Source organism: Belonocnema kinseyi, chromosome 3 (assembly GCF_010883055.1).
Source record: "Belonocnema kinseyi isolate 2016_QV_RU_SX_M_011 chromosome 3, B_treatae_v1, whole genome shotgun sequence".
In the NCBI taxonomy this organism is placed as follows: Eukaryota; Metazoa; Arthropoda; class Insecta; order Hymenoptera; family Cynipidae; genus Belonocnema; species Belonocnema kinseyi.
This window is the reverse complement of record NC_046659.1, coordinates 18,393,243-18,405,309: the sequence shown is the minus strand read 5'-3', so window position 1 is coordinate 18,405,309 and position 12,067 is coordinate 18,393,243. Positions and strand designations below refer to the sequence as shown.

General features: G+C 31.0%; 1 protein-coding gene and 1 long non-coding RNA gene across 7 annotated transcripts in view; one reads left to right on the top strand and one right to left on the bottom strand.

The window, feature by feature from the left end:
- Window positions 1–4,615: 4,615 nt before the first annotated feature.
- LOC117168875 lies at window positions 4,616–11,569 on the bottom strand. Of its 4 annotated transcripts, none has more exons than XM_033354767.1 (5): window positions 11,179–11,569; window positions 10,827–10,949; window positions 10,575–10,696; window positions 8,985–9,092; window positions 4,616–6,466 (listed from the first exon to the last, which is right to left on the bottom strand). In XM_033354767.1, exons 3-5 carry the CDS (start codon window positions 10,677–10,679, stop codon window positions 5,717–5,719), a joined length of 963 nt encoding a protein of 320 aa, XP_033210658.1. In that variant the 5' UTR covers window positions 10,680–10,696; window positions 10,827–10,949; window positions 11,179–11,569; the 3' UTR covers window positions 4,616–5,716. The 4 variants fall into 4 exon arrangements, with proteins under 4 accessions (XP_033210658.1, XP_033210656.1, XP_033210660.1 ...); XM_033354765.1 differs by having other exon boundaries at window positions 10,575–10,751; window positions 11,179–11,566; XM_033354769.1 differs by having other exon boundaries at window positions 8,985–9,089; window positions 10,575–10,751; window positions 11,179–11,565.
- LOC117168877 overlaps window positions 11,474–12,067 on the top strand; it is a 4,838-nt gene continuing 4,244 nt past the window's right edge. The window contains exon 1 of one of the 3 annotated variants that reach the window (XR_004466563.1): window positions 11,474–11,893. This is a non-coding gene — a long non-coding RNA (uncharacterized LOC117168877). The remainder of the gene's footprint in view (window positions 11,894–12,067) is intronic. The other 2 variants (XR_004466564.1, XR_004466562.1) reach the window with 2 other exon arrangements.

The following is a 12,067-nucleotide window of genomic DNA, read 5'->3' as shown; positions in this document are numbered from 1 at the left end:
GTTTTAAATGATATCCAGAAATATAAATCCACGTTTACATTTTCAATATTCTAAATTAAAGAATAAATCAATGAACTTTAAAAAATTTCAAAATTGTATTATTAAGTTATTTTAGGCTATAAACATGGAAAATAAAAAGTTTTTTCAACTTAACAGTTCACAAATTAGAACTAAAAAGATTTGCATTTTAAATAGTTTAAGAATCCTTAAAAAAATTTTAAATTTTATTTTAAAATCTTGAGAAATCTAGAAGTTTTAAATTCTTTGAAATTTAAAATTCTTTTTGAAAATTTTCAGAACTTCTAATTACATTTATTATTTCATTAAATTAAATGTAAACGAAGTATGTGCACCGACAACATTCGACTATTTCTACGGAAATTTCGGTGGAAATACGCACAAACCTAATTTTAAACAAGAAGCTTTAAAAGAAGACTGGTTTTTAAGCATTGTGAAAGGCTCCAAAAGAATAAAAACATTTTCTTAAAATTCCTAGGAAAATTACAAATTATTTTTCATTTTCAAAAATTATTCTAACAGAATAATTTAAAAGAGTTGTGCTCCAACTTTCAGAACAAGTTGGCTTGAAACTGGTTGAAAATGTTTAAACTATTATCAAAGATTTTTATGCCATTACATTGAAGCGAAATTCAAGACCCTTTGTTAAAAAGCAAGTAGCAGGTACAAAAATAAGTACACAGCAAGTACAAAAATCAGCACGCAATAAGTACAAAAATAAGCACTTAGAAAGTAAAAAATACAAAAGTAAATACGAAGAAATCAATTTACGTGAAATTTCGCACATCAAATTATTGCGCTTCAATTGTATTCGGTATTTCACAAACATATTGCTTGTCTGTGAAATCAAGAACTACAGCCTTCGAACGAATGTCCGATGTAAAGACGGATCCGTAATTAATATTTTTGACAGCTTCCCAAATATGGGATACTATCGTTTCACCGACAAGGAATGGCTGCACAATTAGTTGCTTGATGTTAAAAGAACTTGTTTTATCTGGCAATAAATAAATGCCTGTGATTTGCACAATTAGTCTATTTTTTAAGATAATAACGGTGTCATTAAATTTCTTTGATCGAGTATACTTTATACTACTGTAGACTCAATTATCGAAAATGCATCGTTCAAATTGTTTGTTTATTGTAGACTCAAAGATATTTCGATGATGAGGTCCGAAAGACGTTATATTTCCAGCTTTAACTGCACTTTTCGTGGATACTTTGGTCGTGAAAATCGGTTCACAGAATTCTTTTGCCTCCCCCGAGATGTTATTGATAGGCGGCCGAACACGATATTTAAGAATATTCAAGGATGTCGCAGCAATCTGCTGTTCGGGACTTTTGGGTCCACTTAGCGCTTCCTTATAGAAGTGAATATTATGTTCAAACGGAAAAGCAGATTCCGCCCATGTTGGACCAGACTGTCGAACCGATTCTACTAAGTGCTCACAAGTGTCAAGCTCGTCTTTTGTAATTTCCATTTTCAACAGAGTGAACATACTATTTACGAACAAAGCAAAGTACTCTAACATTTTGTTTGAAGTAAATTTTGAACATATTGGAAGGGAAAAAAAGCAACCATGATTTCCAGTGTGTTGCCTTCCAAACGCTTTTACTTTAAATTTTTTCTGTAGATCTACGAAAATTTTGCGGTGGTTGTATGAGGAGAAGAAGAGCACCAATAGTTTAATAATATCTGTAGAGGCCAGAAACCCCTTTTCGACACATGAAACAGTGGAGCACCATCTGTACTGATGATGTATGTGATTGATCTAGAATACTTTCTCATTGTTTTTTTGTACAACACACTATCATGCATGTCTCGCATAACATCGTTATTTGAATCACTCATTTCATACAGTGCTCTGATTCACACTCTTTGCACAGCAATATCTGACCTTTGATATCTCTCTTTTCGGAAGAATGCAAGACCTTTTTTGCACATAGATTACAATAAACGTGAAAACTAATTGTTTCAGGTGGTGTGTCGAATACCTGTGCTAGCTTATAATTAGAAATATTTAAATTTTCGAGCTCTGGACCTGCGCAAATTTTGAACATTTCGATTAGCATCATACGAGCATCTTTCGAGTCACCAAATCTTAAATTGTACGCTACCACCATTTTTATTACATCGTTTATGGTCTGTCTAGACTTATCAAACATTATTCTAACGCAATCTTGCAAATACAAAGACTTACTACAACATCCTAAAGAATTTTTCAAGTTCGTTTCTGAATTTGGACGTGGAGAATCAGGGTTCTTGAAATGCTGATCCATACAATCGTTGTCACTTTCATCCGAAGATTCCTCATCGTTACTCGAGTGGTAGATAATGTCTTCTCTTGTTGATCCTCCTGACTGAAGCACCTGTTCTCCTGGCTGGCTTTCGAATTCTTTATCCAATTGATGTTGCCCTTGCTGGCTTTGGATTCTTCGTCCCATTGTTTGACTTAAAACATTTAAAAAATCAATTTCGAATTTTATACATCCCCGCATACGATTTTTATGAGAATTATACGAGATCAATTCTAAATCAGTCAGACAGGTACACTTTAAGCCGAAGAATTTCTTGACGAAGAAGTATGTTATGAGTATTGGAATTTTAAACGTATAACTCATATATTCTCATTTTTTCACGAGCCTTGGTGACGTTTATCATCCTCTTTAAGAATCCGTACGAAAATTGTTAGTGTTAAGAATTAAAAAAAGAATCTTTTTATTTTTTGAGATTTTATGTTAAACATTTACTTCCAGAAGGATTAAGTCATCCTGTGAGTTTTGTGCAGAGCAAAACATTTTGTTAGTCAAGACAATTTTCTTCGCAGAATTAAATTTTCACATTTTTCTTAAAATAGACAGATTTGATAAAATGATCAAACAAAATATACTTATTTAAAAAAGCTGCACAAAAAATAATCTTTACCCTCCTTGGTTATTTTTCATTGTTCGCAAGAAAAATTCTAAAATTCAATCGTCAGGAAACAAAATTTTTCTGACCGAGAAAATGATCTGAACTGCATAAGACTAACAGAATGTCTTCCTTATATAAGCAAGAATTTGCATTAAATATTTTAGAAAATGAAGAAAGTGTGGTACTCTCTTAAGGGCATGTGATACTAATCCAAATTGTACCTTACCGGCATTTGCTTTGGATTATATCAATTCCACATAAAAAGAGATATCAGGTGAAAGTTTCGTATTCGACCTTATCTTCCAGTCTAAATTTTAATAGTCGTGTTTTGTGGAATAGTACACTGCGTACTCTTTACCTTAAATTTATATTCAAAACATTTAAAATGAATTAAACATGTAAATTTACACATTCAACTGATTTCTATTTTTTATTGAGTTTAAATTTAATTTTCTTATTTTTTTTACAACTTTTCAAAATTAAGAAACTGCTTTAATGGCATTTGGTCGAATCTGTTTTTTGTGAGGAGAATGAGGAAATGCAATTTGTGGATAACAAATTCTTGTGGTCAACAAAATTATTCAACCTTCAAAAAACTTACAGGTTTTAGTGAAACTATGTAATATACTTTATATTTTTAAAAAATCAACGTCATTTTGTTCATTGCAAACCTTTTTAAAATTTTCAATCGAATTTTCAGAAGGACATTAACTAGAATTTATTAGAAAGACAATTTTAATATCTCTATCAAGTCTAAAGTTGTAAGGGTTAAAAAAGAATTGGGTTTTTTTTTAAAGAACCTTCAATTTTCTAATAAGCATAATTATGTAGAAAAATCAGAAATTCCAAATCTGAAAAATATGAATTGTCTTGGATCATTGTGAAGCAATAGCGTTTAAAATTAAGTAATTTGAAATTGAACCACTTTCAATCAGAAGCTCACAAAGGTGAGAAATTTCATAACTTTTTTTTCATTTTACCGGACAATAATTCTTTCAAATTTTAATGTTCTGAAAAAAACCTATAAAAAAAGTACTTTCAAATGGGAAACATTAAAAATAAAGAAAATTCTACTACGGAAAGTTGAAAATGGACTAAATCCAAACTTCATAAAAGAGGCAAAATTGTAGTCGCTCAGAATTGTGATATTAAAACTTTGTTATACTCAAACCCTTTTGAATTTCAATTATTTTAAGTAAGTTCAAATCGGTCAAAAATGATGAAAGGCCAAATTGTAAATTATAATAATTGTAATATAATTGTAAATTATAATAATTATAAATCTTTTTTGATAAAATGTATACAATCGGAAAACATAATGATTTTATAAATTCACCAACAATCCCTATTGAAAATTCCGACGTCGTTTACTACGTCGGAAATCACGTCGTTTTTGATGTAGTAACCGACATAGTAAACTACGTGGGATACAAGGTAGGATATGACGTAGGATACGATATTGTCTACAACATCGTAAATTGAGATAGTACAATACGTAGTATACGACATCGTTTAATACATGCTTTCCGACGTCGTTTACGACATAGTTTAAGATATAGTTTACGACGCCGTTTACAAAATTTAAAAAATTGTTTCTGAATTATTTTAATTATTGCATACTGATTTCACATAATTAATGTATAGGGATACTAGTTAGAGCTTGCAATGAAACAAAATGATATATTTTTGAAATTATATTTCTCACGAAAATAGTACTCAAAGTTGACAACATAATTTATATTGATCTATTTATAAACTGAAATAATTCTATCGATAATAGTTAGCTATCATGTAATCCAAGAAAAGATATTGAGTCTTAAAACGATTTAGAACTAAAACACCAAAGAAAGAAATCTTATATTATAACAACTGAACTGTAAAGTGTAATTATCATTCTTAATAATAATGCATATTGGGAACAGCGCAGATATATTAAATATCGCCAAATGCCATGTGTACACACACTTTCTCAATATCGTTTGTTAATACAGCTGATTGTTCATTGGCTACTTTTACAATTCTTTGAAGCACACCACATACATTATTTTAAGCATTCGTTGATATTAACTTTTGAACAACTGTATATTCTGTTTGACTACCTGAATGTACTAAAAAGTTACGTATTTTTACATAGAAACATCATACATTGAATGTCATTGACACATCAGAATATAAGATTTGCGAACGACCAACGAATTCATGTAGCAATTTATCAGCATGATCCAATTCCAGAATAGTAATTTCTTCTTTTGTTAAAATGTAGAAAGCCTTTACAAACAAAGCTCAGTGCATTAAAAGGTAATAAGCACACTGTAGAAGAGCGTCCAGTTCTCCCCCTCACGAGCTTTCCAAAATTATTTTTCAGAAAACGATCTTGTAAGTCTGACAATTTGATGAGGTGCTTTAATATTCGCCATACTTGCATCAATTTCTTAAATGAATGATCTAGGCATCAATCCAGCTTTCCTCTTATTGCCAAACCACATCGTTGCCATTTGCTTCGCAATTCCGGAAAGGCAGTGCATGGATTCGGACACACAAATCATAAATAATATCATAGTGTAATAACTTTATTAATTGTGATGGACCTTTTACTCCGAAAATTGGCTTTGAAGTATGAGCCATTAAATTGAGTAAATCCTTGAACAGGTGCGCTTGAAAGTTGGTTCATTTGTTCAACAAATGGCTCAAGGAATATTTTCAAATCAGGCTTGTCTTTCCCAAACCAAAGGCCGACCAGAATCAATTCCTTAATTCTAATGTGGTATGGTAGCTCATTTAGCATTAAAAAGATAGGCCAAATTGAGTAAGATGAACTTTCAAAAGTGGCGCTCCATCGGTATTGAAAACCATTGTAACGTAACGATGTCTGTCAGATTCACTTAGTTTACTTAAAAATTTCTGATACTTCCTTCCGTCATAAACATCGCGAAATATTCCATTTTGATAAATTCTATGATTAACGACATAATCATAGTAATCGCTATTTGTACCTATTAATTTAGAAATCGGAGACGCAACGTACATTATAACAAAAAAATCGTTGCATGCGCAGCCCTTCAAATCAATTTTCGCTCCGAATATCTTACATTTCTTAAAGCTATCATTCCGTTGAAACATACCTACGTATGCGCCACTCTTTGAACACGATCCGTACAGTTTAGTACAATTCTTAGGATAAAATAATTTGTCTCTTAGATACCTAGAATTTGGCAAGAAAGGTTCCGGAAAAAGAAAATTGATCATATTGAATGAATCGGTAATTGCAGTTAATGAAAGCGAGTGCACAAGGACAAATTTCAAAATAATTAAAATTACTTCCCCTACTGTTTTATTCACAGAAATATCAATAGGTCTCTGGAAAGCTTCGCTGCTTATCGCACCTTCGAAAGCAGTAAAATCTTTTCGCGATAAATGTTCTGCATCGTCTTCTTCTTTATTTATTGATGGGTGGTCGTCGTCAATTGTATCCTTATAACAATCTTCATCGTCGATAACATCCATGAAAAAATCGTCCAATTCTTCAGTTTCGTCCTATAATTAAAATCTTCATTGTAACAAAAATGCATACAAATGTCTCTGTTAAAGTCATGAAAAACCATTAAAGTTGCCCCCGCCTGAATCTGACCGGGATTTTTACTGTGAGAGTGTACTGATGTACGATTAAGTTTCCTAAATCAAAATAATTATGAACAATTGCGAGAATATATGATATATTTGAGAATTCAAATTGATTCAATATTCACTACTTACGGTGTCAAAACGATATTTCGTGATTCCATGTAAGATATCTCCTTAAAATATGATAAATTAATAGAGAAAGAGTATATCTAAAAGATTCTCGCATAAATCTGATTTGAGAACTCACAATATCACGGGTAGCCTCGATTAAGTCCAACCCAAAAGCATTTGCACATCCAGTTTCTCTTTTTTACGTGCTTTGGAGATATCCTCTGGTTATTTTCAGCCAAGAAAGAAAAATATCGTACTACGCGTTTTTAAGGGAAAAGATTTTTTCATCTTTAACAATTAAAAATCTTATTTTTCTCGAAAACGACGCACAATATGAATATCAGTTCATAGTTCAAAAATTTTCAGCTTCCTGAAATCTGTGAAAATGGATCCTTGCCAGATGTACATCTTGTGTGTTCCTGAAATCTATGAAATGATACCCTCGCCAAATATTCATCTTATGTATTTGAACAAACATAAGTATATTTTTATTGATTTTTTCTATCTTTTTTTTCACTTTGTTACAATATACAAGATAAATATCTGGTAAGGGTAGGGTTTACACAAGATAAATATCTATTAAACTGTACCCTTACCAGATATTTGTCTTGTATATTTTAAAAAATTGAAAAAAAGATTTAAAAAATCAATATAAATCGAATTATGTTTGTTCAAATACACAACTTGAATATTTGGCGAAGGTATCATTTTATAGATTTCAGGGGGGGGGGGGCGAGTCTGAATATTAATACTCAACTAAGAAAAAACGTTTTTTAAAATAAAGTCTTGATGTTCGTCAAACTAAATGCTATTTTAGTCGCTTAAATAGATTTTTGATATTTTTTTGAAAATTTTTGTTAAAACTCACAAGATATACATCTGGTAAGGGTACATCTTCATAGATATCAGAAAGCGTAGTACTATTTTTTTCCTTTTTGGCTCAAGATAACAGGAGGGCATCTCCGAAATACGTAAAAAAGAGAAACTGGATGTGCAAATGCTTTTGGGTTGGACTTAATCGACGCTACCCGTGATATTGTGAGTTCTCAAATCAGATTTATGCGAGAATCTTTTAGAAATACTCTTTCTCTATTAATTTATAATATTTTGTAGAGATAACTTCCATGACATCACGGAATATTGTTTTCGCATCGTAAATAGTGAATATTAAATCGATTTCAATTATCAAATATATAATAAATTCTCGCAATTGTCCACAATTATTTTGTTAGTTCCTAGTTATTCAAACTTACAAAAAATAATATAATGATACTAGCAAAGCTCTATTATGTCACGAGGGCAGTTTTTGAAGTGTTTTGGCTAGTGAACAATGAACAACTGACAGTGCACGCACACACATACTAAACTATTAGGTATTTTCACTTCAATCAACAGCTAACTTCACGTCGTAGATTGCTGAGGGGAAAACAAGGGACCAAATGCATGGGAATCAGTTCATTTTTGCCCTATTTTGCTAATATCTTCGTAAAAGCTCATTTTTTCGGTATAAGTATATTTAAAAAATAGTTTTTATTTTTTAATCACTATTTATTGAAATAATCAAATAATAATAATGATTATTAATTACAAAGATATTAAAGAAATACTGTTTTGTCCCATGCAAAGTGAAGTTAGCTGATGGTTGAAGTGAAAATACTTAATACAGCGGGTAATGTACTTCACGCGGCACGCTAAATATTTTTAATTTTCCTCACCCAGTTCTACCTCTTCAATTAATTTCAAAGAACAAATTATGCAAAACAATTGAAGTCTTTTTAGGCAAAAATATTGGTTGTATCTCAAAAGCTTGCAAAAAAAAAAAATGTTTGAAAATTCTTTTTACCCCTTAAAAAAATCTGTAACGTTTCTAAATTATGCCCCTATCGAAACACATATCATATTTTTTCTTCTCAAAGTTGGTTAAGCTCTTCTCGAGAAAAATATTTATTGTTTTTTTTCTCACCCCCATAACTCCCCCAATTTTTTTTCAGATCTGACGTTCTAAAAAACGTAATCATACATCAGTACAAACTCGCAGTAAAAATCCCGGATATATTCGGGCAAGAGCAACTTTCACATGCTTATCTTGGTATGACATTTTAAAATAATTAAAAGATAAAAATGAACGATTAAAAAGGTTTCACTATTACATATTTTTAACATTATGAACTCAATGTTATCTGATATTGAAATACGTTTTCTATTTTTTTTTCTTAAATTGATCCCTAAAAGTTGATTCCTTGCAAAATTATGATGCAAAACGAACAATTAATTTAAAAGTAAACGGTGGAACGTGTAACTTAAGTATTATTGAAATTACCTCCACCAAGGGCGTCACCTCATTTTCAATGAAATCAATTTCATCCATCAATGCATGCACAGGATTGACATTTCCTTCTCCGCTGCTCTCGTAATGTGCAAACGTCTGCTAGAAACAAAAACAGAAATGTAAATTACTTAGTCCCAAAAAATAAATTAAGGCCATTTGAAAAATTTGTAAAATGGAAATTTAATTTAAATTTAAGTCCATGTGACGAGTGGGTCACGTGACCAGATTCCTACCTTACCGCCACTTTTTTATTTCCCAACGTAGTATCACACGAAACCCCACATCGAGTTGAAAATTTGAAAAAGGTTTTTTGTTTTAAATAATTTTTTTTCTTTTTTTTTGTAATTATTAAAATTTAGGACCAGCCCACCTTTCTTAGGGTTTCTTATTTATTATCCCAAATTTTCAACTCGATGTGGTAACGTGACTCACTCGTCACATGGCCTTAAATTTAAATCAAATTTCCGTTTTACAAATGTTTCAAATATTTTTATTCGAAATAGTTGTATTTTAAGGAAATATCTTCAATTTAGAATGATATTATGTAGCGACCTTGAAAATGTGGAATTTAGATTCAGTTTTTCTTTTAGTTTGTAAATCTATAGAACCCCTTGCATGTTTCTTAAAAATCTGTAATTTTCATAATTTTTTCAAAATTTTAAAACATTTACGAAAATGATTCTAATATTTTAGTAAGGTGACCTCTGAAACATTCATTTTTTTGTGACTGGAAAAAACCAAGAAATGACAGAAAATTTTTTTTCTTCACAGAAATGATTTTTCTTACCTGTAGAAAAATCTCCATTTTTAGTTTCATTTATTTTTGAGGTTTCGAATTATAGTTTATTTGATTTTTAGTGCTTTTGTTTTTAAAATGAACCATTGTGGATCAGGAAAACCAGTAGATGATTGAAAGAATGAAGATATTGTCCATTTATTTAATATGCAGAAAATTGAACCTGGAGAAATTTTCTTTTCGGAACTAGAAAACTTAGAAAATTCCAGGATTTCTTTGTAAAGGGTCGCTAGATACACTATGATTTCATCACGTTTGAAGAATTTATATTTATAATCATTATTCTATTGTAAAAATTTTAATTTAAAATAAGCTAATTACGTACCATTGCATTTAATAATATTGTATTTCAGAAGTTTAATGTCCAAAATCCTTGTCCAAGCATTTAAAATTAAAGTATTTGATTAATTAATTTTGTAAACGAACGATTAAAACTTTAGACTTAGGCACGAACGTGTTGAAACTTTAGCAATTAAAATGTAATACTTTTACCATTTCCTCTAAGTTCAAGTTGCATTTCCATTAGGTATATAGGTTTTTTTACAAAAATTTAAAAATATATTGCTAGTCAAAAAAAAATTTACTGATATTTCTCAGTTGCAGAAATTTCGTATCATTTCCTGGTACAACGATCTCCCACGATATTGAAACACGTTGAGCTATTGAAAAACATGAAAGTGTATTCTATTAACCACATAACAATTTTAAGAGTGAATCCCCCTTAGGCTTATGTAGAAAATAAAACTCGATAAGTCTCAAAAAACGTGTCATAAAAATTGTGTTACCTCAGAGCCGTCATTTACTGTGCCTTGGGTCAAGTCACATCTCTCAAATCTTTCGATATCTTCGAAATTGTCTGCCGTATCCATTTGATCTTCATTGTCTTTCATCGCACTCTCCTTATCGCCTTTCAACAGATTATCTTTATTTATTTTCAAATCATGTGGTAAGTCGGCAGTTTCCTAAAAAAATGAGCATGCATTTGTGAAGATTTAAATGAAATTAAATACAATTATACTAAGAAGAAGATTATTTACCAGCTTATCAGTGCGTATCTTCTTCTTTCTAAACCATTGTACACATTTTAAGGATAATTTCTTATTTAGGAATTTATTTAATTATGCTCAGTCAACTTCTTCAATTGAAACCACTTAATTCCCCTGAAATACAAATCAGAATTCATGTAGAGCTTTTGGATCTCAAATTTAACCTCAAAATACTATCTCTTGCTTTTGGTTTAATTATTAAACTGAAACTTACGAACTTTTTGAAAAAAAAGTGAGTTCAAATATTTTAATACGTAATTGAAGCCTTATTTATACCGTGGGATCTTAACCTACAAAAATCGACGACATACTTAGAAAAAATATAGCATAATATTATACTTACATTTTAATTGGAATAGTGAAAGGGAGAACTTTTCCATTTGTGAATAACTATGACATATAGAATGTAGTATGATAGTATATAAATCACTTTATTCTTCAAAGTTACTCGAAAGCGGCTAATTATTCGGTTTGACACACATGAGATTACACTTCGGTGCAACGGAAACTTAATTGAAATTTGAATCTTATGGCACTTTCATCCCTTTTTGCATGCAGACGGAGAATGTTCCATCTTCTCACTCTATCATGTGACAAAACAATGTATTTATCTCACTCTAAGAGATTTTTCGCATGCACAAGCGGAAAATGGAAGAAAATTTTCTAGAAGGAATGAGTGCATGGTATTGTTACATGACAGAGTGAGAAGATGGAAAATTTTCCGCCTGCAGGCAAACGAGGTATGAAAGCGCCCTTAGAGGGAACGGTTGACTCATACACACTTTCCGCTTTGGTAACGTTGAACGCCCAATCACAGGACATAAATGGTTGAATGCCAGCTTCGTGATTGATGCTTGAAATGCCTTTGTAAGAAAATGTTTACTTTGAGAAACAATATCACAATGCCGACATGTGATGGGTAGTGCAAATGTAAAGGTTCTTTTAAAATGTAAAGAAACACGTGTAAGAAGAGAATAGAAAAAATCGTGTTTTAACAGCTTCTTGATTGATCTGCACCTATAATCTGTTGCAAATTAATAACAAAAACGTCCAGAATGGTACTGTCACATGCTTGTGTTTACTTTACAACCGGTTTCCACGCAATCGTACCTTTATCATCAATTCCTGATTTTTTGCCAAAACTTGAGAATGACTTCGACAAAAACAAAAGACTAAAAGTGTGGTTTAACAGTGAAAATGGAAAGGAAAATCTTTTACTAAATGCCTTCGTT